At 37.8% G+C, this 26,011-nt stretch overlaps 1 protein-coding gene across 26 annotated transcripts in view; it reads left to right on the forward strand.

Moving 5' to 3' along the window:
- The window catches only part of CAPRIN2 (caprin family member 2), a 50,176-nt gene that overhangs the window by 13,457 nt on the left and 10,708 nt on the right, over positions 1-26,011 (forward strand). For 13 of the 26 annotated variants that reach the window (XM_020282990.2, XM_076007517.1, XM_020282994.2 and 10 more), the window contains 11 exons: positions 1,596-1,682; positions 7,461-7,699; positions 9,318-9,400; positions 11,467-11,634; positions 13,429-13,472; positions 14,762-15,436; positions 18,795-18,917; positions 20,465-20,546; positions 21,611-21,666; positions 24,400-24,504; positions 25,746-25,886. In XM_020282990.2, the coding sequence (XP_020138579.2) occupies positions 1,596-1,682; positions 7,461-7,699; positions 9,318-9,400; positions 11,467-11,634; positions 13,429-13,472; positions 14,762-15,436; positions 18,795-18,917; positions 20,465-20,546; positions 21,611-21,666; positions 24,400-24,504; positions 25,746-25,886 (1,803 nt within the window). The remainder of the gene's footprint in view (positions 1-1,595; positions 1,683-7,460; positions 7,700-9,317; positions 9,401-11,466; positions 11,635-13,428; positions 13,473-14,761; positions 15,437-18,794; positions 18,918-20,464; positions 20,547-21,610; positions 21,667-24,399; positions 24,505-25,745; positions 25,887-26,011) is intronic. The other 13 variants (XM_076007523.1, XM_076007514.1, XM_076007515.1 and 10 more) reach the window with 3 other exon arrangements.

A 26,011-nucleotide genomic window follows, 5' to 3' on the forward strand; every position in this document is an offset into this window, starting at 1 on the left:
GCCTCCCGGGTAGCTGGGACTACAGGCATGCGCCACCATGCCCGGCTAATTTTTTATATATATATCAGTTGGCCAATTAATTTCTTTCTATTTATAGTAGAGACGGGGTCTCGCTCTTGCTCAGGCTGGTTTTGAACTCCTGACCTTGAGCAATCCGCCCGCCTCGGCCTCCCAAGAGCTAGGATTACAGGCGTGAGCCACAGCGCCCGGCCTTGAACAGTTCTATTTTGAGTAATCTCGTGTGTTATTGAAAGACAGGTGCAAGATTTTTTCAGGGTATATATCCTTAGGCTGTACGGTGTGCCATAGTTAACTTCATAGGTAAAAATGCCAAAGTGTTTTCCAAAATTATTGTACAAGTTTATGCTAATATTGGTAGTACATAGGAGTTCCTATTGCTCTATAGCTTTATAAAGACTTAATATTTCAGACTAATTTTTTTTCAACAGCTTTTTGAGGTATAATGTATACACCACAGAATAAAACCATTGTAAGCCTACAATTCAGTGATTTATAGTAAATTTGTAGAGTTATATAACTATCACCATAATCCAGTTTTAAAATATTTCTTATACCCCCACAGTTCTCTTTTGTGCCTTGGTTTGCTTTCTCGTTCTATAAATTTGTCTTTTTTGGACATTTCACTTAAAATAGTCTTTTGTCTCTAGCTTATTTCACTTAGCATAATATTTTTGAGGTTCCTCTATGTTATAGCATGTATTTAATTTCTTTTTATTGTTGACTAGTATTCCATGTATTAGTATGTCACATTTTGTTTATCCATTTATCAGTTGCTACATATTTGGATTTTTTTTTTATTTTAGGCTATTGTAAATAATGCAGCTCTCTACATTTACATACAAGTCTTTATGTGGACATATGTTTTCATTTCTTTTGGGTAGCTATCTAGGGGTGGAATACTATACTATGCTAATTACTGAGGCTTTATAACATGTCTTTATCTGGGCAAATTCCCCATCTTGTTCGATTTCAGATTGGTCTATTCTTTTTCCATATAGACCACTGTTTTCTAATTATCAGTTTTGTTCATCTGTGAAGTTTTTAAAAATAAATTTGCTCATTTAAATTTCCTCTAGGATGTTGCTTGTTATTTCTATTACAATACTTATTTAATTTAGTCTGTTATAGGTAATTATTTACCAGTCTTTTCTACCATATTATAAATGTCATGAAGTTGCTTGTTCATCTCAGTGACACTCACCATGCTACTCGTGTAATACATTTAAGTAGTGAATGAATATTGACAGAGGAATCCCATTGGCTCAGTGCTATTAAAACCCACAGGCCTCTTTGACCTTAGACTTTATAGCCAGGGTAGAATTAGGACTCAGATTTCTAATATAAAAATTCAGTTTCTAGCATTAAAATTGAACTTTTAATTATAACATTACATAACTTGTACTGATATTCTTTCTCCCTGCTTTTTCTTTAGGTAAGCGCTTTTCTGTATATGTATAGTAAATGGCTAGTTCATACGGTCTTAAATCTCCTCTGTTATTTTCAAGGAACACTTATTTTCACATATTTATAATTGGAAGATCATAAAATTGATGTTTTCTCATCCTGTTTGGTAGGAAGCAGTAGAGAAATATGAGGAAGTGCTGCATAATTTGGAATTTGCCAAGGAGCTTCAGAAAACATTTTCTGGACTGAGCCTAGATGTGAGTATGTTTTCTTTGCTTTTCTTGAAACTTGCTTAAACCACTGATCTTGAAAAAAACATCAGGTTTAATAATTGTGTTTGGTTACCATCCATCTCATTTCTGCTGATAATTTATTGGGGATGGGAGGTTGAGGATAGCTAATAAAGAGCTACTGTTTTCAGATTTCTGTAGTCTCAAGGGAACACAGATGGCATCTGAATATCAGACATTGTGAATAAAATATTAGTTATCTAATGTGTGTTATTTCATTATGGAATTACAGAAGTAATTGACAAGGGCAATAAAAACTTAATTTTAGAATATAGAATGTCACTATTTTTAGAATATAGCTAGGCCGGGTGCAGTGGCTCATACCTGTAATCCTAGCACTCTGGGAGGCTGAGGCGGGAGGATCACTTGAGCTCAGGAGTTCGAGACCAGCCTGAGCTAGAGTGAGTCCCTGTCTCTACTAAAAATAGAAAAAGTAACCGGGCATCATGGTGTGCACCTGTAGTCTCAGCTACTCAGGAGGTTGAGGCAGAAGGATTGCTTGAGCCCAGGAGTTTGAGGTTGCTGTGAGTTAGTCTGATGTCATGACACTCTAGCCCAGGTGACAGAGTGAAACTTTGTCTCAAAAAAAAAAAATATAGAATATAGACTTATACATTTATATAACGTAGGCTTATAAGTTTAGCATTATTTAACATATGAGGAAACACAGAGTTGGTACTCATTTTGAATGCGTGAAAATTATTACCAAGAAAATTTATGATTCATGTTAAATAGAATTAAATCTGGCATCTCTCCTTTTTAGGTTCTCTATGTTGGCACTTCAAACCTTTGTGTCTGACAAATTTAATCAATAATTATGAAGTCTAGGCATTCCTTAATGAAATACTCTTCATTGTTTCAGGATCTTAGCATTAGAAAGACCTTTAAAGGACCAACAATTAAGCAGTTATTTTTATAAATTCATTCATGGGGTGGGGAACATGCCTTGTAAGATAGTCTCTCTTTTTTTTGATGTTTTCTTTTTGGTATAGTGACCTAAAAAAATCTCTTCTCCGTTTCGCTGGCATTAAAAGAAATTTCTAAGCTAAAGACATCTACCATCTTAATGCTTGTAATACAGTTTTTTTTTTTTTTTTTTTTTTTTTTTTTTTTTTTGAGACAGAGTTTCACTTTGTTGTCCAGGCTAGAGTGAGTGCCATGGCGTCAGTCTAGCTCACAGCAACCTCAAACTCCTGGGCTCGAGTGATCCTTCTGCCTCAGCCTCCCGAGTAGCTGGGACTACAGGCATGCGCCACTATGCCCGGCTAATTTTTTTTTTTATATATATATATCAGTTGGCCAATTAATTTCTTTCTGTTTATAGTAGAGACGGGGTCTCACTCTTGCTCAGGCTGGTCTCGAACTCCTGACCTTGAGCAATCCGCCCGCCTCGGCCTCCCAAGAGCTAGGATTACAGGCGTGAGCCACAGCGCCCGGCCTTGTAATACAGTTTTGAGTTGTTTTCTTCTGGATGTCTGATTTAAGTATCAATTAACTCTTAAAAGTAGTACATAGATCTAAAATAGCTCATATGATGCCACTACCTCCTGATTTCAAGATACTTCTGTTAATGCAGGTACAAGATGATATTAGCTCTTTTTCTCAACCATACATATTTTAACTCCCTTGTCAACCATAGCATATTTTATTAATTTGCCACTTAATTTTAGTGCTTTCTGTTAATTTCACAGTTATTTAATATTTCTAGTCTATTTTCGATATAATTTTTTTTTTTTTTTTTTTTTTTTTTTGAGACAGAGTCTCGCTTGTTGCCCAGGCTAGAGTGAGTGCCGTGGCGTCAGCCTAGCTCACAGCAACCTCAAACTCCTGGGCTCAAGTAATCCTTCTGCCTGAGCCTCCCGAGTAACTGGGACTACAGGCATGCGCCACCATGCCCGGCTAATTTTTTATATATATATATATATATATTAGTTGGCCAATTAATATCTTTCTATTTATAGTAGAGATAGGGTCTCGCTCTTGCTCAGGCTGGTTTCGAACTCCTGACCTCGAGCAATCCGCCCGCCTCGGCCTCCCAGAGTGCTAGGATTACAGGCGTGAGCCACCGCGCCCGGCCCCTCTTCTTTTTTTTTGAGACAGAATCTCACTCTGTTATCCCAGCTAGAGTGCAGTGACATCATCATAACTCACTGCAACCTCAAACTCTTGGGCTGAAGAGATCCTCCTGCCTCAGCCTCAAGTAGCTAGGACTGTAGGCGTGTGCCACCACACCTGCCTAATTTTTTCTATTTTTAGTAGAGACAGTTTCTTGTTCTTGCTTAGGGCTCAGGCTGGTCTCGAACTCCTCACCTCAATCAGTCCTCCCTCCTCAGCCTCCCAGAGTGCTAGGATTATAGACATGAGCCGGCACACCTGGCCACTTTGTGGACATTTTCTTTCTTCCCTTTAAATTAAAGTTGGAAGCCTTCATTTTCAACTCAACCACATTCTTCAGTTTCCTGAGATGAACTCTTGTCTCTTGATATAGGGATTCATCATTTTCAGTCATGGTTCAGCAAATAAATTTTATGATTGATTGAGAATGGTTTGCTTCCTATGTCCTCCTCCTTTCCAAACTAGTCCTCAACTGGAAGAAGAGAATAAATACATATATAACCTGCCATCCTACTTCCCACCTAATAAGGAGAAGTAGACTATTGTCAGTAGCTTTTCATGACATCTAATCATGATCTAGGAGACTTTTTTTTTTTTTTTTTTTGAGACAGAGTCTCGCTTTGTTGCCCAGGCTAGAGTGAGTGCCCTGGCGTCAGCCTAGCTCACAGCAACCTCAATCTCCTGGGCTCAAGCAATCCTCCTGCCTCAGCCTCTTGAGTAGCTGGGGACTACAGGCATGTGCCACCATACCCAGCTAATTTTATATATAGATATATATTTATATTTATATATATATTTATATGTATATATTAGTTGGCCAATTAATTTCTTTCTATTTATAGTAGAGATGGGGTCTCACTCTTGCTCAGGCTGATTTTGAACTCCTGACCTCGAGCCATCCGCCCACTTCGGCCTCCCAGAGTGCTAGGATTCCAGGCGTGAGCCACCGTGCCTGGCTTAGGGGACTTTTTTGATACTTGGTTTTTTGTTCAACAACCTTTTTGAGGTCCTGTCATGTGTCAGGCTGTGTGCTGAGCCCTGGTGATATATTGGTGAACAACAGATGAGAGTCCCCGTCGTGCTGGATGCAGATAAATAAAAAGATAACCATTTAGTGTAGTAAATACTTTGATAGGGGAAATTCAGGGTGGCATGAGTCCGTAAGAACACCTAATCCAACCTTGGGAGGATGGCTGAAAGAGAAATCCGAAGTAATCATGTGATAACAGTCCTGAAGACACCTTGAGAATCAGTTGCCTTTCCTTATATCGTGACAAAACTGTGTCCAAGAGAACCCCACTATCTTGGAGAGCTCGAAGTGCCACCTCCATCCTCTTGCCTTGTCTCAAGCAGAAACAGACAATCCTGTAGTTTGGGTAAGTGTTAGTGGTGCGGTCTATGCTTAGATCTTAGAAAAAGTGTTACCGAGACTTTGCCGTCCTGAGAATGTATATTTGCCTACATAAACCCCCCCACCCCCCATCAGTCTGTTTTTCGAGACAGAGTCTCACTTTGTTGCCCAGGCTGGAGTGAGTGCCGTGGCATCAGTCTAGCTCACGGCAACCTCAAACTCCTGGGCTCAAGCAATCCTGCTGCCTCAGCCTCCTGAGTAGCTGGGACTCCAGGCATGCGCCACCATGCCCGGCTAATTTTTTCTATATATATTATTTGGCCAATTAATTTCTTTCTATTTATAGTAGAGACGGGGTCTCGCTCTTGCTCAGGCTGGTCTCGAACTCCTGACCTCGAGCAATCCGCCCGCCTCGGCCTCCCAGAGAGCTAGGATTACAGGCTTGAGCCACCGCGCCTGGCCTATTTTTCATTCTCAAAATTTTATCTTCACTTACTGTCTTCTGCCCCTGGGAGTAAGTAGCACAAATCAAATTTATCAACTTGTTTCCACACCCCCTACAAAGGGACTATTTATGCCATAGTGAATCTTTACCCCTAATTTTAATCTGTCGGAATTTATGAAAATCTTTCCTAGAGTTTAAAATATTGATGCTGCTGGGTGTGGAGGCTCACAGCTATAATCCCAGCTACTGGGGGCGCTGAGGCAGTAGGATCACTTGAGGCCAGAAGTTCCAGACTGCAATGAGCTATGATCATGCCACTGTACTCTAGTCTGGGCAACAGAGCAAAATCCCATTATTATTTTTTTTTTTTTTGTAAAAAAATAACAAAAAAATATTGATACTATATTGAAGTACTTTTAACCATCTATAGGAAACATTTTTTAGGCTTTTGGTATTTTTTGTATTTTAATCTTACCTTGGGATATATCCAAAATGATGGAGATGTTACGATAAAAAAAAAACTATGGAGGGAAAAGAACTTTTAGGTTTCTTAGTGGAAACAGATGATACTTTTTAGTGTAAATGGCAAGCCACTTCTGGGACCCATGTATTATGTCAGACTTTAAGGTATCATATTTCTGAGCTTTAGAGTAGATCCAAGGCTGCTCAGTCTATGTACATAAATTGTACAACTAATTGATCACAACCAGTTACAGATTCCTTTGTTCCTTCTCCACTCCCACTGCTCCACTTGACCAGCCTTTAAAAAAAAAAAAAAAAAAAAAAAAAAATATGTACATAAATTGAGGGAAAACTTAAGTTCCATTAATTTTCCATGTCGGTTTTGTAAGCTAAACATCGGAGGAGGATACGGCTTCATTCAGACTGACGGGGCAAACCATTATAAAATATCTTTAATTTTACTTAACACAGTCAAAACCTGTGGCTGTGTTTTGGCATTACATTTATAAGATATGTTATATTTTATGTCTGATAACTTTTCAATTTTTTAATGCTTTAGCCAGTCATCTTTGGTTGATTGAAAACTGACCACTCTAGGCCGGGCACTGTGGTTCATGCCTGTAATTCCTAGCACTCTTGGAGGCCGAGGAGGGAGGATTATTTGAGCTCAGGAGTTCAAGACCAGCCTGAGCAAGAGCGAGACCCTGTCTCTACTAAAAATAGAAAGAAATTGGCTGGACAACTAAAAATATATAGAAAAAAAAAATTAGCCAGGCATGGTGGCACCTGCCCGTAGTCCCAGCTACTCGGGAGGCTGAGGCAGGAGGATCGCTTGAGCCCAGGAGTTAGAGGTTGCTGCGAGCTAGGCTGATGCCACGGCACTCTAGCCCCGGCAACACAGTGAGATTCTATTTCACAAAAAAAAAAGAAAAGAAAACTGACCATTGTAGTTTAAGTATTTTCCCCCTGGAACATGAGATTTACAAAAAAACTAAAGCATTAAAATATTTGGCATAGAAAGGTTTGATATACATAAACACGGAAAGATAAAATCTTGAGATTAATATGGACATCAATGAGGATGGGTACTTTGCTTCTCATTGTGGTGATATTTGAGGTACTAGATACAGCCTAGATTTGGGAGTCAGCTATTTGGACTCTTTTGATTCTGGCTAGCTGGGGCAAACCAGTTTATTACTCAGTAACTTCTTTAGCTCAAAAAGGAGACAGGGGTTAAACAAACTGGTCAGTTTGACAGTCATGAGATTTATCATCTAATCTAGGCTGTTTTGGCATTAGCCTTTGTAGAATAGGGATTGTTACTATGGGGTGGTAGAGAGTTGTCAACCTTAATTAGCATTTGTTTTAACAGCTACTAAAAGCGCAGAAGAAGGCCCAGAGAAGGGAGCACATGCTAAAACTTGAGGCTGAGAAGAAAAAGCTTCGAACTATACTTCAAGTTCAGTATGTGTTACAGAACTTGACACAGGAACACGTACAAAAAGACTTCAAAGGGGGTCTGAATGGTGCGCTGTATTTGCCTTCAAAAGAACTTGACTACCTCATTAAATTTTCAAAACTGACTTGCCCTGAAAGAAACGAAAGTCTGAGGTAAGCTAATGAAGAGATTTTTCTGAAATAGAACACATGACGCTGTAGTCTAGCTTTTTAGTTTTATTTGTGTGTACATATACGCACACACACAGACACTGTGGGGGTGGGAGGAGGAGAGAGTTAGTAATTAACTAAGAAAACGTTGAATTGATTCAATATGGGAAACCTTGGCTGGCCCAGACTCTGACAGGATTTATAAATTGTCTGGAAGGAAAGAGAATTTGAATGGTTTCATTAACATGCTGCTTTATTGCAACATTGATTTTAGAAATAATGTGTGATCATCACATTTTAATTTTATATGAGTATTAACTATAATACTAATTACATATACTTCTAAAACATTTTTTTTGTAATTTTCTCAGAGTCTTTGCCTTCTTAATCCTACTACACTTAAGGAGAGGTAAATAAGATTTAACTTGGCCAGTATCATTAATCTTTCAAAGTGAGAATTATTTGGTGTTTTTGTTATGCTGTGAATAACTATTGAGAAATAGATCTGAGAATTTAAAATGCAAAACCTGTAAATGGGGGCTACCCAATTTTTTCCCCATGTAGTTATCCATTTGCTATTTTTGTTTTTTTTTTTTTTTTTTTTTTTGAGACAGAGTCTCGCTTTGTTGTCCAGGCTAGAGTGAGTGCCGTGGCGTCAGCCTAGCTCACAGCAACCTCAAACTCCTGGGCTCGAGCGATCCTTCTGTCTCAGCCTCCCGAGTAGCTGGGACTACAGGCATGTGCCACCATGCCCGGCTAATTTTTTTATATATATATCAGTTGGCCAATTAGTTTCTTTCTATTTATAGTAGAGATGGGGTCTCGCTCTTGCTCAGGCTGGTTTTGAACTCCTGACCTTGAGCAATCCGCCCGCCTCGGCCTCCCAGAGAGCTAGGATTACAGGCGTGAGCCACCGCGCCCGGCCTGCTATTTTTGTTTTGATGGAGTAAATCAGCTAAGGGACAGATGTCTGTGCTTCTGCTTTGTTAGATACAGGTGGTTCCAACTTTGTGTCTGTTAAGCCAGCCCTGCTAAAGCAGAGTCAGATTCCAACTGTTAATAGAAATCAGCCTCTGATCACGAAGAACTAACGAAACTCTTAATTAAGAAAGCCTTATATCTTTTTACTCCCATGCTGATAGTCTACTCCATCATTATTACTTACATGGTGGCTTTCTTCTCCTACTTCACTTTTGTGGGTTAGGGAATGTAGTTTAATATATGAAATGTAAGCAAAACATAATTTGCAAATTAAGCTGCTCTCTTTGAAGTAAAAAATGCAGCTCTTCATATTTTCATTCCACTGTTCTTTCATCTAGCGTGTATACTTAAGAACTAATGATACTGCATTGGCAGCTTTAAAGTCTTTTGGTCTATTCTTTAATAGTTGTGTTTGGTAAAATCCTTGTTGTTTTAAGGAAAAATTCTTATATTGGAAATCTATAAATAAGCGTTTAGTCACTTTGTATACATTTTAATTTTTTATTTCCAAAGAGTAAAGGGACAAAATTAACATTTGAATGTCTCGACTGTTAATGGGTTATATTGCATAAATTGTACTGCTCCATATATTTATGTACTTCTAAAGCCACTTTGTTCTGCTGCTGCTTTTCCTTGTCAGTGTTGAAGACCAGATGGAGCAGTCATCCTTGTACTTTTGGGACCTTTTGGAAGGTAGTGAGAAAGCAGTGGTAGGAACGACATGTGAGTTTTCTCTACTCTGGACTTATGCAGTAAATACTAAACTTTATGTCTAGAAGTTTAGTATGATATTGAGGGTCTAAACTGTGTCAGTCCATCAGAACTTACATGTCTGACAATACTATATTCATTGGGAGAATGATCCCTTTGTTTAGTTCTGTTAAAAGCAGCTATTGTATGACCCTAGTCACTAAAATGGAATTTAGGGAGAGTTTTGAAGTGGGGAGTCAATATGATTTGGGAATAGATCTAAGTACTAGTGCTGGCTTCAACACTAGCTTGATCATTTTGGGGTTCAGTTCTCTATTCTTCGTAGTAGTACCTGTTCTATTTAAGAATCTTAAGTCTACACATTGTTAATATCAAGGTTATCTACCTTTTAATATCAAGATTATTTACTTTGATATTACTATGTGGTTATCTACCAGATCAGCCTAAGAAAATATGAATGGTTTGGCTATGTAATCTACTCAAACATTTTTGTCTATCGATCTGAAAATGATCTGGAGAGAGAGAGAGTGTGCTTTTGCCATGTTAAATAGCCAAATGACCAAGTACAGATGGCAGAACATGAAGTACATAGCTTTGTGTACTAGCTTAGAATGTTGAAAACTCACTAGAAGCTAGTAGACATTTTTATTACCATTGATTGCTTCCTTTAAAAAAAATACCCAAGTATCTGTAACTATCTCAAGATTTCTGAGTTCATCAAGTTTAAATCACAATTAAACATTTATTTCTTGGTTAGAATGCAAAATGATACAAAAATAGTTTGGAAAATAGGTAGTTTCTTATAAAATTAAGTGTATACTTACTCTACAATCAAGCAGTTATACTTCTGGTACCCAAGAGAAATGAAAACGTGTGTTCATGTAAATACTTGTAGATGAATGTTCATGCTAGCTTTATTCATAATAGCCTCAAACTGGACACAGCACATCAGCTGATAGATTGATAAACAAAATATGGCATATCTATACAAAGGAATCTACTCAGCAATAAAAAAGGAATAAACAGTTGATGCATGCAATAACATGGATGAATCTCAAAATAATTATGCTGAGTGAAAGAAGCCAGATATAAAATGAGTACATATTGTATGATTTCATTTATATGAAATTTTAGAAAAGACATAACTAGAATGATAGCAGGTTATTGGCTTTTAGGGGGTCAGAGGGTCAGGGGAGGGGATTGATTGCAAAAGGAGAGTGAAGGAACTTTTTGGATTGGTGCAAATGCTCTATTTCATGGTTCTGGTGGTAATACAACTACATATCTGTTAAAACTATATACTTAAAATAGGTGAATTTTGTTTGTAAATTAAAATCTAAAAGCTGATTTGAAAAAAAGACAAAATCTATGTCATAGTACTCCTAGGAAAGGAATAATTAGATCCAAGTAAAGTATGGAAATTCTGCTTATTTTAAATGAATATTTAAAATAAAATGACTTTAGACCTTTTTGTAGTGTAGTGAATTTAACAGTTTGATTTTTCTTGATCATATGTGCTAGGAGTGACATATAGCATAACTCAAGAGTAAAATCTTAATCATGGAATTTTGTAGTTTAAAAATTCTTTAGAGATTTGTCTAAGATAGGATTTTCTAACCCTGTCTAATAGGGTTATGTCTGAGGAGCTATCTTTTATTTCTCTAAAGCATTAATTACTTGGGGAAGGTAGAGTAGTTACTGGTTGTGATGTCTTGGGGGCAGATGGGAAAAATGACTTTCACAGCTGAGGGAATAGATGTGTGCTTTTGTGACATATTAGAGTTATTAATTAGGGTCTCTGATTTTTAGACATTTTTCAAATGGTAGAAATGAAGGTCCAGAGAAACTCAAATGATTTGCTGAACTTTGAGATTTTAATCTTTAAAATTTATATTGATTCAGCATAAAACAAAGATGGACTGCATATTTACTTTTTATGGTACTGACCAGTTCTCTAGTCCCCCAAAATAAACCATTGTAATGATATATAATAGGATACAATTAGGATATCTATTCCAAGTAATTTTCAATGAACTGCTAGGTTTTGTGATAACTAAGTCTTAATCACTCTTTCTTAGACAAACATGTGAAAGATCTGCTGTCTAAATTGCTGAACTCAGGCTATTTTGAAAGTATTCCAGTTGCCAAAAATGCCAAGGAAAAAGAAGTACCATTGGAGGAAGAAATACTAATACAATCAGAGACAAAAAAACAATTGTTGAAGACTGAATCTGTCAAAGAGTCAGGTTTGTTGTGATCTCTGAAATTCTTTATAGGGGTTGCATTTTTTTTTTTTTTGCATAAGAATTTGTTCATAGGGGTTGCATTTTTTATACCCAAAATGTGCAATGAGTGCCTTATTTTAATTTTAATTTGTTCTGTATGCATGGAAATATTTACTTGCTACAGGATAAACCTATGTTAAGAAAACGTTTTTAGGCTGGACGTGGTGGCTCACGCCTGTAATCCTAGCACTCTGGGAGGTCAAGGTGGGCAGATTGCTTGAGGTCAGGAGTTTGAAACCAGCCTGAGCGAGACCCCGTCTCTACTAAAAATAGAAAGAAATTAATTGACCAACTAAAAATATATATATACAAAAAAAATTAGCCGGGCATGGTGGCACATGCCTGTAGTCCCAGCTAGTCGGAAGGGAGGCAGTAGGATCGCTTGAGCCCAGGAGATTGAGATTGCTGTGAGCTAGGCTGACACCACGGCACTAACTCTAGCCTGGGCAACAAAGTAAGACTCTGTCTCAAAAAAATAAAATAAAACGTTTTTAGGCTTTATTGCCATAATTTACAAAGTGAAACTTAATAGAAATATTAGTTTATACTTTGTGCCAGGAAAGTACATTGGTTAAAATGAGGCATTTGTAGAATTTGAATGAACCTCTCTGTTAAAGCACCTATAGGATAATTCTGTTTAAAATGTAGGTTATAGTAGAATCCAATATTGTAGTAGAATGAGAATATAAACCTAGCGTTAAAATATTGATTGTGGGCTGAGTGCGGTGGCTCACACCTGTAATCTCAGCAATCTGGGAGGCCAAGGTGGGAGGATGCTTGAGGTGGGGGGGGGGGTTGAGACCAGCCTGAGCAAGAGTGATATCCTGTCTTTGCCCAAAATAGAGAAAAATCAGCCAGGTGTGGTGGTGCTGCACTTGTAGTCCCAGCTGCTTGGGAGGCTGAGGCAGGAGGATCGCTTGAGCCCCCAGGAGTTTGAAGTTGCAGTGAGCTATAATGATGCCATTGCGCTCTAGCTGGGGCAACAGAGCAAGACTCTGTTCCTACCAAAAAAAAAAAAATCTATTTAGGAAAAAAATTGCCAAAATAAGTAAAGGAAATATACTTTTTAAATTACCATTTTCTAAGGGAAGAAATATTTTGAGCAAATGGCACTTGTTTGTGAAGTTGGATTTATAAAAGAAAATTTATTAAAGAAATATCTCTTCTAAGAAGATAGTCCAGGTAGGATTCTCTTAGCTACAAGCAAGACTCAAGTCATTTCCCATCTTTATTTCCCCTTAGTTCCTAATTCTAAATCTAATGCTTCAGTATCTCCACTCCCTTACCCCCAACTCCTTCTAACCCTAAACTGACTTGTAAGATGTCTCGAGGGGGCTCTGTTTAAAGCTGAGATGACTAATTTTTACCCCGTGGGACCTGAGCTATAATATCAACTTGAAAATAAGCTATGTTTGTAGATAAGAGGAGGTAGTCTTATTTTCAATCAGAAATCAGGGTATTTTGTTGTTGTTGTTGTTTTGTTTTTTAGGAGATTCTCCAGGTATAGAAATCAGTTTTTAACTGAAACTTTTGTTAAGTGTCGTATGTAAGGAGAGCTACTAGCTTCAGCTAGCCTCAACCCACATGCTTTTGACCAACAAGCAGTAGTTAAAATTAACTCTTTTCATATGCTTAATTGTACTGTCTTGTTTCTCTTACAAGTCTTCAGAAATATGTTGCTGGAATGAATTGTTGTAATCTGTCTAAAGACTTATATTTTATTAGTATTTATTTAAATTCCTTTTATTTTTCTAGAATCTCTCATGGAACTTGCACAGCCAGAGATACAACCACAAGAGGTAAGACAATGGGAGTTAATTTGCTGATGTTGATTTTTCAGACTTTTGTATATAGGTTTGTGCTTAGAAGCCGGGGCTCTGGGCCAGTCTGCCCGAGCTTGAATCCTGGTTCTGCAGCTTACTAGCTTAGTGACTGTGGGCAAGATGTCTAGTCCAGCTGGGTCTCTCATCCTTATGTGTAAAATGAGGGTAATGATCATGCCTACCTCATGATGTTGTTCTGAAGATTAAAGAAGTTAGACTGGGCGCGGTGGCTCACGCCTGTAATCCTAGCTCTCTGGGAGGCCGAGGCGGGTGGATTACTCGAGGTCAGGAGTTCAAAACCAGCCTGAGCAAGAGGGAGACCCCGTCTCTACTATAAATAGAAAGAAATTAATTGGCCAACTAATATGTATAGAAAAAATTAGCTGGGCATGGTGGCGCATGCCTGTAGTCCCAGTTACTTGGGAGGCTGAGGCAGGAGGATCGTTTGAGCCCAGGAGTTTGAGGTTGCTGTGAGCTAGGCTGATGCCACGGCACTCACTCTAGCCTGGGCAACAAAGTGAAACTCTGTCTCAAAAAAAAAAAAAAAAGAAAAAGAAAACAAAAAGAAGTTAGTCTAAATCTTAAATTACTTAGATTTTGGTCTGGCACATAATAACTGCCCAAGTTTTAGCTGTTTGTGGTCCTTATATCTGAATATAAAATTGTGCGGTATTTTGCTCTCTGCAGAATTTACCCACATTGGTAGCAAAAAATGTTATTTTCTTTCTGAAGTGATGTTGGAATTCATACAAGCTGAAAAGAATAGGAGATGCAAAAACACAGTATAATTGATATATAAGGTAAATAAAGAAAAGGCTGTTAATTCAGGAAACATAAGGCTTAAAGTCACACAGTATAACTTGGTGTATAACTTTGTGTAGTTGAAAGTTTAACCATCCTCTGCCTTAACTTTTAAGGGAGTCACGTGGGTGCCAGGCTCCTCACTAAGGCTGGCAAAGGTAGAATAGCTTTGGTAAAAGCCTGAATCAAGCAAATGTGGTATCACGATGTGCAGTTCTTGCTGGTCTTAGGTGAGTCAGATAGAAATTGCTACCTTTGAATTATAAAAGTTTGTATTTCTGTTAATCGGGGAAAAGGGAATGGATGAAAAAGTAAGACAGTCTTTTCAAGTAGGCTAAGGACAGAAGTTTTGTGGCCGCACAATGGCTCAGACCAGTGGACATAGGAATACTAATAGACTTGACCATTCCCTTCGCACTCTTCTATGAATTTTGTGACTCAAGCACATTATTTCTCTCGTCTAGTTTCTTAACAGACGCTATATGACGGAAGTGGATTATTCAAACAAACAAGATGAAGAGCAATCTTGGGAAGCAGATTATGCTAGAAAACCAAATCTCCCTAAATGTTGGGATATGCTCACTGAACCAGATGGTCAGGAGAAGAAACAGGAATCCTTCAAGTCCTGGGAGTCTCCTGTTAAGCACCAGGAGGTATCAAAGTCTGCAGTTTCCTTAGAACACAGGAAACAAGAAATTTCAAAACTCAGGTCTACTCTGCCCGAAGAGCAGAAGAAACAGGTCATCTCTAAATCCAAGCCACCGCCTAGCCAGTGGAAGCAAGAAACTCCTAAATCCAAGGCAGGCTACATTCAAGAGGAACAGAAGAAGGAGACACCAAAGCCTTGGCCAGTTCAGCTGCAGAAAGAACAGGATCCAAAGAAGCAAACTCCAAAGTCTTGGACACCTTCTCTGCAGAGTGAACAGAACATCGCCAATTCGTGGACTACTCCCATGTGTGAAGAACAGGATTCAAAACAGCCAGAGATGCCAAAATCATGGGAAAACAATGTTGAGAGTCAAAAACACCCTTTAACACCACAGTCACAGATTCCTCCAAAGTCCTGGGAAGTAGCTACAGCAAGCCTCATTCCAAATGATCAGCTCCTGCCCAGGAAGTTTAATACAGAACCCAAAGATGTGAGTTGATCTGTATCCATCTGCTTCCGTCAGTGTAGGCATAAATGAGTTGTAGTGTTGATGACTTTGTAGTTCTATTTAAAAATAACAAAACCATGATAAATTAATGTATAAATTATTTAACTCTTTAATGGGTAGATGTATTGTTTTCTCTAGAAAATTGGAAGTTAACTTAGTATGTCTTTGAGCCTAACCAGAGATGAAATTTCCACAGTTATAACATGTTAAGTTTTAATGCCAAAATTGTAATGACATGAATAGGACCTAAAAATGGTGGCTAGTTCAGACAAGACCGTAGTGTGAACAAGTAAGGTAAATGGTTGTCACAGGATGGGAGATGTGTTGTGCTGTATTTCACTTGGTGTCTTCTACCTGCCCCATGAGTGACTTTTTCTGACAGGAGTTATTTTTTTCTATATTCTCTTTTAGTCATTCATAGTCACTCAGATTAGCCTTTACTCTGATGAAGAAGGTTCAGGGTGGTTGCAGATATTCTAGTAGTTGGGAAAGGATTTGAATTAGTTCTCTAAATCCATTTCAAAATAAGAATTTTCCAGAGGTGGGAAACTATAGGAATTAGATATTTTGTAGTTAGGTTTTAGAGTATGAGATTTAGTTAAAAAAAAAAAAAAAAAAGGCCTCATTCTGTTAATGATAACCTATTTCAGGAAGATAAGGCTTATAATGCATAATCCTTGAGTACACTGCTATGTTAGTGTTGCCTTTTATTGCATTATAAATTACTTATTTACAGCTATTTAGAATGCAAACTTGTTCCTACCGTGTTTACATGAAATGTGAACTTATCCTCCCAGTGTTCTCCATTTCTATGTAGTAGTCATCTTTGTACTTCTTTGTGATTTTAGCCAAAGGCTTTCTTTTCTTCTTTTTCTATTTCAATATATTTAGGGGGTAGAGTGCAGTTTTGTTACATTGACATATTGTATAGCGGTAAGAGGTCTTTGAGTGTACCTACCACCAGGATAGAGTACATTGTACCCAATAGGTAACTTTTCAGCCCTCACTCCTCTCCTACCTTTGGAGTCTCCAGTGTCTATTATTCTACTCCATAGCTTAGCTCCCACTTATAAGTGAGAATATGTGATATTTGGTTTTCCTTTCCTGAGTTACTTCACTTAAAACAGCAGCCTCCAGTTCTATCTAAGTTGTGACAAAAGGCATTATTTCATTCTTTTTTGTGGCTGTAGCCAAAGGCTTTCTGATAAATCTTTGGTCCTCTAATAGTGTAAACATTTTGTTTAGTGGAAACAAAGCATTGTATTTTTTTTTTTTTTTTTTTTTTTGAGACAGAGTCTCGCTTTGTTGCCCAGGCTAGAGTGAGTGCCGTGGCGTTAGCCTAGCTCACAGCAACCTCAAACTCCTGGGCTCGAGTGATCCTTCTGCCTCAGCCTCCCGGGTAGCTGGGACTACAGGCATGCGCCACCATGCCCGGCTAATTTTTTTTTTTTTTATATATATATCAGTTGGCCAATTAATTTCTTTCTATTTATAGTAGAGATGGGGTCTCGCTCTTGCTCAGGCTGGTTTTGAACTCCTGACCTTGAGCAATCCACCCACCTCGGCCTCCCAAGAGCTAGGATTACAGGCGTGAGCCACAGCGCCCGGCCAAAGCATTGTATTTTGTAACTAAATTAACCCAATCCAGTTCTACCTTGTGGGAAGAGAATTTTACAGTTATTTTCCTTTGTTCTTTCTCCCTCTTTTCAAGTGCTAATATTAATTTTAGCTTCTTCCTGGCCCTACAGAAGATTAATAGCCTTAATTTATTAACTAGCTATCACACTTACAGTAATTGTAATGTGATAACTATTTTGAGAAACTTATATTTTTTAAAAAAGCTTAATTTAATACCTTATTACAGCTATTTTTAAAAACTTGGTTTAAAATTCCACTAGGTATAGCAATGCTGTACTTTTAGCATACCAGAATATTGATATCATGCTGTTTGAATAGGATTTAAAATCAGGGTTGCTTAGTTGGACAAGTCAAAATTCGTATTTAATTTGCTTTTATGGCACAGATAGCAATATATTAAAGTTGCAGAGTTTTTCAGTGACTGAGAGGACACTTGTATGTATAATACAGTATTTCTCCCTCTTTCTCGCAGTCTCAGCTGTCTGGAACATGACTGAGTACCGTTGAAGGCAAAAGGCAAAATAGAGTTCAAAGCCAAAAGACTAGATAACACTAAATTAATCACTAATGCTCATAGTTGTCTCTTAAAAGAGCCCCTTGTATATTCACTTAGGGTCTGCTAGCTCTTATTTTATCTGGTGTTTTTTTGTTTTTTTTTTTGAGACAGAGTCTCACTCTGTTGCCCAGGCTAGAGTGCTTTGGCGCCAGCCTAGCTCATAGCAATCCTACTGCCTCAGCCTCCCAAGTAGCTGGAGGCTACAGGCATGCACCACCATGCCCGGCTAATTTTTTTCTATATATTTTTAGCTGGCCAATTAATTTCTTTCGATTTTTAGTAGAGACGGGGTGTCGCTCTTGCTCAGGGTGGCCTCGAACTCCTGACCTCGAGCAATCCTCCCGCCTTGGCCTCCCAGAATGCTAGGATTACAGGTGTGAGCCACCGCGCCCGGCCTTAAATCTGGTGCTTTTGACAAGCTTAGCTGTGTGACTTCTCAGTGAGTTAGAAGGTGGAGAAGAGCTGGTGGAGATGGGTAACTGCAAAATGTAAATTAGGCCTAATTCAGGATGTGCAGCAGTTTTAAGCAGTTTAGCATTTGAGCTAACCATCTTATAAACATCAGTGGCCCCCCCAGAATTTACTTAACTTTATAACAAAATATAACGTATTTAATTTTGTGTGTGTGTGTGTGTATTTATGTGTATATGTTTATGTGTATATAACCCTCAATTTTTGGTGTGTGTGTGTATATATATATTTTCTACATCTTGATTTCTGAACTCAGATGCAGCTTAAAAATGGGATGTATATTTAATGTGGTAGTTATAATTTTTGCCCTGGAGAAAATAGATCATTGATGTGTCTCATAGCTGGTGGCCTCTTATCATAGAGGACATTTGGTGACTGATGTCTGTAATGAAAACACTCTTAACAAGGATGTTTTGTTATTCTGGGTCTCCTCTTGAAAAAGAGAGTGTTTCAGGCTTTAGAAAGATTTCCATTAAAGTTGTGAAGGGGAAAAAACTGTTCGAAGTTTGTTTAAATTATTTGGAAAATGTGTTTATGAAGAAATCTGTGATAAGTCTGATAACCGAGCATTGCTGTTTGTTTTGGTTGCTTTAAGATGTAGTGATAAGCTATGTTTCCTGCATTAGGCTGTTGAATTTGAATTTCACTCTTACACATTATGGGTTTATCTCGTAGGTGCCTAAGCCCATGCATCAGCCTGTAGGTTCTTCCTCTACCCTACCGAAGGATCCAGTATTGAGGAAAGAAAAACTACAGGATCTGATGACCCAGATTCAAGGAACTTGTAACTTTATGCAAGTATGAGTCATTTTAAAAAAGAATCTTTTTTTGTTTGTTTTTTCACCCTGTTTAAAAAGTTTGATTAAAAAAGAATCTTAAACGATATCCATGGGGCTCCTAACTTCTGATCTGAAGCATTACAATGAAATTGTTAAGAGCATAAATTCTGGTGTTCAGGATGAGTAGGAATTCTGGCTCTGTTGCCTCTTAGCTCTGGGTGTTTAAATTACTTAACTCTGCCTCATTTTCTATATTTGAAAAATGAGGATAATACTTCCTAAGTTTGTTGTGAATAAAAACATGATTTAAACATGTAAAAAGCTTAGCTTGCTCAAGTATTATTGCTGCTATAGATCAGTAGTTTCCACTGGGACTGTGAGCAACTACTCTATGCTTTGTATTCTGTTAGGTACCATTGTGTATAGAAAATGGACATTCCTTGCCTTTATGCCGTTATATTATAGTTGAAGATTGTAAACTTGTATTAAATCAGAATCAATAGTTAAATGCTAAATTGTGTGATACAGAATGTTTGTGTGATAGAGACTGTTATAGAATTTGAGAACAGTGTGATATTACTGAGAGCTGAAGTAGTGAAATAATTTTTGTTCAGTAAAAACATCTTGAGCTTTGGATTTAGGCCTGGGTTTAAATCCCAGTCCTACGACTTACCAGCTTGTTATTTAGCCTCCAACCCTCTCCTCTACTTATTTGCAAAACCCCTCCAGATTACTTTTTTTTTTTTTTTTTGAGACAGAGTCTCGCTTTGTTGCCCAGGCTAGAGTGAGTGCCGTGGCATCAGCCTCGCTCACAGCAACCTCCAACTCCTGGGCTCGAGCGATCCTTCTGCTTCAGCCTCCCGAGTAGCTGGGACCACAGGCATGTGCCACCATGCCCGGCTAATTTTTTATATATATATCAGTTGGCCAATTAATTTCTTTCTATTTATAGTAGAGACGGGGTCTCGCTCTTGCTCAGGCTGGTCTCGAACTCCTGACCTCGAGCAATCCACCCGCCTCGGCCTCCCAGAGAGCTAGGATTACAGGCGTGAGCCACCGCGCCCGGCCTAGATTACTTGAACATAAAAGAACTAAAATGCTGGTAGCAAGGGTGTAGCTTAAGTATGCAAAATGTTGGGAACTTTTCTGGGAGAACCAAGATAGGGAGATAGAAGAGGATGGTTTCTCATTGTGAAGGTATTTAACAAACAGCATGAGCTAGGAAGTGGTTGAGAGAAAACACACTCTTACTGGTTGAGTATAATAACAGTGAGAGTCAGATAGGAAAGACTAGGATTAATGGTTATGTTTAAGGCCACAGGTCAGGAGTTTCTTTTCCAAGTTATGTCTTAGAATTACTATTGGAGTTTTAACACTTGACACAACCTCAAAGTTTGGCAGTTACTTTAGATTTCATTTTTAACTTTTGATTTCTTTTTCTGTGGAGACTAAGTCTTTGACATGTTGAGATAGTTATTAGCTAAATACCTACAGCTTTACCTGGATATCTATAGCTAATAAACTATGGCAACATTATGAATAACTTATTTAAAATCTTATCTTTAGGAGTCTGTTCTTGATTTTGACAAACCTTCAAGTGCAATTCCATCATCACAGCCGCCTTCAGCTGCTCCAGGTAGCCCAGTAGGTATGTAATCATTCTGAAGATTTGCAACAGTTTTAGATGTGTTGAGGTGTTTTTTTGTTTGTTTGTTTGTTTTTTAAACAAATGATTTTACTCTAGATGTCCTATCGGGAAACTGTGTGTTTATTCTACCTAATATCTGTTATCAGAGTTACATGTGGGTAAATTATCATTAGAACATTAGTGTACTTAACTGACCTGTTTGCATTTTTTGGAGAGTCTCTAGATGGATGAACGGAAATGCCCAATAGATGTTTTTGCAGGTTTTTTATGTCATTCTGTGAGTGAGTTCTTACTAGAACTTCCTTGACCCCTTTGGACTGTAAATCTCCGGTTGAGGCGTTTGAATCCTAACTGTGAGTTAGATTACCTCAGTGACGTGTGGAACAGTGATTAACACAGTAAATGATGATGGAGCCTACGTTTGAATCTGGTCTGATGCTTCAAAGCATAGTCATTTTGTTCCACACTAGTTTCTTTCGGGCAAGGAATGACATAAAGCCATAGTCCAGCTGCAGTGAGCAGTATACACCAGCTGAAAGATTATCCTGGGTGAAGTAAGGAGAGTAAATGGCCAGTAGTTAACAAAAGTGATGGACATTAGCAAGGAGAAACAAAACTGAAAACTATGTAACTGAAAAAATATTAATATATATAGTCAGAGGAAAAAACCTAAACAGATGACCCAGCTAAGATTTACTTTAAAGTTTGTGAAACTTAGGTTTCCATCAATTAATTACTATTCATGGTAGCTTATGTCTTATCTTTCAGATTACTATTACAAGTTAATTTTGAAAGTCATTTTCTTTTGGAAGTCTTGAAATGCTGCTTTTGCTCATTAAACCTTAAAACATCACTGAGTATTGCAGACGGAACTAGTATTCTTTAATCTTTTACAGTTTCCCTCTTTTTAAAGCTCTAATAGAAAGTGCATGATGGCCTTGAGACCTAGGCCCTCCAGTTAATGTTTTTTTGGTTAAGTGTAAACTTTAGTTTCCTTCTAGTTGATGATATGCATACATTTTTCTCCCCCCTGAATAGTTTACTGTTTATTTCACTCTCTGTAGCATCTACAGAACAAAATTTGTCCAGTCAAAGTGATTTTCTTCAAGAGCCATTGCAGGTAACTTCTCCAAATCTTTCACTTACTTTTCTTTGCTGTTCAGGGAAGAGCAGCATTTGCTTGGGAAGGATGATCACACTTAACTGATTCTGATGTGCCTAAGTTATTAAAAGTGTTGTAAGGATATGCAGCTTTTTAGATTAAGTACAACTTGTCCTAAAGAGATTCACTGATGACTATGCTGAAAACAACTATTACAATAGAGATTTGCTGACTTTAGTAAAGAAAGAGCAAGCTTGAAGATTTCAGAGGTACCTTGTCCAAGAATAATACTTTGCTGCTGAGCTACGTTAAGTCACTTACAAGCATAGTAAAGGGTTTGAAGAAAGAAACTAATTTGTTTAATCTATAGTTAACGAGTTTCCCCCGTACATAATAGTTAACATTCTGAGAAACCAGTTTTCACAGAATATGCTTAGAGATACAATAAGACTAGATCATTGAGATCTCTAAATGCCAGTTGTGCTTCCATTAATAGCCCAAGGTTCACTCATTTTCTGGTTATTACCTTCAAAAAATTTTTCAGTGTCCCTTTGAAAACCTTATGGCAATTTTCTTGACAGTAGCTATTTTAACAGTAAATTAAATAGTTGGACCAGTTCAACAGTTGTTTTCTTCCAAAAACTTCTGAGTAAATGCCATTTGTTTACAGTGGTTTATATGTAGTTTGGTGAGATGTGGCTCAATTTTCAAATTGTATTTATTGAGCAGGGTTATATTGGTGGTAGGGTTTTGCCCGACCTTCCCCTAGTCCATTCACTGCTTTAACTAACACAGTTCCATTTTATCTGTTCTAGCTGTTCAGGTTTCTACATAAGGCTTTTAATTGGCAAGTTAAATTTTTTTTGAAAAGCCACTGGTCTAGTATAGTAGTTCTGTGGTGCAGGCCTGAGGAATGGCTGCATCAGAATATATCTATATATATATATCTATATAAAATATATATTTCTAGGTTTCACCTTAGACCTATTGGGGCAGAATTTTCAAAGGTGTTTTCTAGGCATCTATGTTCTTAAGCTCCCTGGGTGAATGTGCATATCTATTTTTGGAACACTGGCATCAAACATCATGTTTACTCATTAATAAATAACTGCCAGCTGGTCTACTTAAAGAGTAAGAATTTGGAAGTAAGAACTTCTGTAACTTTTCAATAAATACTAATGTAAAGAATGTGTCTTTATATTTTTTGTTAAGTGAACCTTTTAACTGAAATTCACATCTTTTAAAGATTAACTATCAAATGGCCTAAGTTACCTTACCTTAGCATCTCTGAATCTTCCCTTAGCAATTAGGTACGTCCCCACAACAGCCAGTCCCATGTTTGTTGGGCAGTTGTCTCATTATTTTAATGAGAAAGCCAGAAGAAAGGCCTAGTTTTAGAAACACTCTAATCTTGTATTAGTTCTAATGTTTTGGTTGGATCTAAATTATTCCTATTTAGGTATATATAAAATGTTCTAAAGGATTTCAGAATTTTTTTTCCCTAAGATCTTTTTAAAACTTGATCCCCACTCTTTCCCAAGAAGCAGCATATCATTATGGCTCCTTCAAGAAGGTCACCAAAACATAACTTCTCTGATGTCAAGTTACCACTCATTGCTTTCCAATTTACCTGTTTTATTGGGCTTCTGAGAACACATAGAAGCATTTAGTTAGTAGGAGTAGATTCACTGACAGGTTCGACCTTGCTATTGCTAGATTTTTGCAGGTGTCTCTCTGTTATATTCGAAAACCTGTTGTCCCATAGAATTTCTTTCCTAGCCACTCTCTTACTGGTTATGTTATAGTTGTCACCCCCTTAGTTCCTACTTTGCTTTCTCTCAATTTTTATTTTATATATACTATTAACTTTAATTTTTCCTTAGAATTTTAGTGCCATTTTGATTTGTGTAGAGCTTATTCTTCCTATTTATACTTCGGCCTACTTCTTTTTTTTTTTGGAGACAGAGTCTTGCTCTGTCACCTAGGTAGAGTGCAGTGGCATGGTCATAGCTCACTGCAGTCTCAAACTCCTGTCCTCAAGCAGTCCTCTTGCCTCAGCCTCCCAAGTAGCTGACACTACAGGCATGGACCGCCATGCCTGACTAATTTTTCTATTTTTAGTAGAGGGGGGTTTTGTTCTTGCTCAGGCTGGTCTTGAATTCCTGAGCTTGGGCAGTCCTCCCACCTTTGCCTCCCAGAGTGCTAGGATTACAGGCATGAGCCACCATGCCTGGCCCAACCTACTACTATAAGCCACTGAAAGCACTTGGAGTAAAAGCATAATTATTGTGATCTCAGGCAGAGTGGTACCTAACAGTGTTAAATGTGCCTAGAGTTCATCTTCCTATGAGTGCTGTCGATTGCCAGATTGAAAATCTGGCCCCAGGATTCTAGAGCCAACAGTCTTGATAAGTGAAGATGGGATTAGACGTGTGGTTGTAGTGACCAGGCGTGGAAAAGGCAGTGCAGAAGACGGCTTGGGTTTGAGTCTCAGCTCTGCCACTGAATTTTAGTGTGGTCTTGGGTAAATAATTTAACCTTTTCTTTGCCTCTGCCTGATTGTCAACAAAATGAAGATAGTTGTATTTAACCTCACAGGATTATTGTTAGGATTAAATATATTTGTATGTGTAAAGTATTTGGCTTGGTGCTTGCTCTATTAGAGTAACATATTAGGAAGCCCCAGGGCCCCAAGAAATATAAAGTAAGGAAATACGCCTTTTACAATATTTTGTGTCTTCCTGTGTCTAGGCCGCTTCTTCTCCAGTTACTTGTAGCTCAAATGCTTGCTTGGTTACTACCGATCAGGCTTCTTCGGGATCTGAAACAGAGTTTATGACCTCAGAGACTCCTGAGGTAATAAAAGACCAATTGTCTTAATTTCTTTTCTGTCTCAAAGAATAGCAGAACCAGCTTCTCTTTCAAATCACAGGCATGATCAGTTGAATGATGTAATAGTTATACTTTACTAATGTATTGCTTCCATAGATGCGGTGGTCTTGGAACGTATATGCTAACTTTATTATGGCATATAAGTAGATTTAATATCGCCTTACCTGATTCACTAAATATGCCAGTTTTTAATATCAAAAGAGTGAGAAATTTTAGGTAGCATTAGGTCAAGTTTCTTACTATATTTACACTGAAGGACTTCTTAGGATAAAATTTTTTTATTCATATAACTGAAGACCCAATAGTTTGATAGTGTTAATATTAGCACTAACTGAGTTGGAATGAGTTATAATCTCTTTTTGGCTGTCAAAGCTATTTTGACAGTATTATGTTTGTGCTTTTAATTCTAAGTTATAGTTTTTGCTAAGTTTGAAGAAATCCTTTAAGGATGGGATGAATTTTGGGGGGTAATTTAACAACTATTACATTTTATTTGGGGGGATAACTATTATAAGAATATGTATTCATCAGAGAATATTAAAAAAATAGTCTTTAGTTTTTATGGTGCTTAGTCTAAATTTAAGTTACTTGTTTCCTCATTTAAGACAAGAAATAATTGTTACCAAGTCATTCACAGCTGTCTGGTTTATAATCTCATTGACGTTGGTTTTTGTTGTCTTTTTAAGCCTTTGGATTTATAATCTGTTATGTCAAAAACTTGTTTCCTTAGATAAGGATTACTTAAATTTGATCAGAGTTGGTGTTCTTTTTTTAGGCAGCTGACTTAGAAATCCACTAATAAGCCTTTAAAATAGAAAAAAATTAACACTAAGCAACTAACCTAAGGTTTTTCTTAAGCCCAATTCTATTGTATAAAGTTGGAATGCTATTAGATTCTTAACTGGAAAATACCATTTCAGGGTTTTGAAAAGGACTAGGTGCTCATAAAAAATTCAGCCCCTCATCTGTTCGACTGATTATTGGTAAGACTCTTTCACTTAGTCAGCAAGCTGTGCAAAGCAAATACTGGTGTGCATCCTCAGCAATTGAGATTTGAAATTGTAAGCAAAAGCTATTCTTTTGCATTCCTGTGTCCAAATGTCATCCTAAAGAACTTGCTGACTTATGCCAGTTGGGGGTTTAGTGTAAGTTAACTGCTTGTTATATGGCAGGTGATTGGCTGATGCTGCATTTCTCCTCCCCAGGCAGCAATTCCCCCAAGCAAGCAGCTGTCTTCACTAGCTTCTCCAAGTCCTCCCAAGGGCTCTGACCAGGGCTTCCAGTCACCTCCAGCAAGTAGTAGTTCAGTAACCATTAACACAGCACCCTTTCAAGCCATGCAGACAGTGAGTATGAAACGTGAATGGTGGTCACAGTTCATTATTCCTGTTGAAAGCCATTGTTTCTCTTACGTAAAATATTGGGTACCGCGTGAAAATTTTGCCTTTTGTAAAACTTTTGTTTGGGCTGG

Source organism: Microcebus murinus, chromosome 10, assembly GCF_040939455.1.
Source record: "Microcebus murinus isolate Inina chromosome 10, M.murinus_Inina_mat1.0, whole genome shotgun sequence".
Taxonomy (NCBI): domain Eukaryota; kingdom Metazoa; phylum Chordata; class Mammalia; order Primates; family Cheirogaleidae; genus Microcebus; species Microcebus murinus.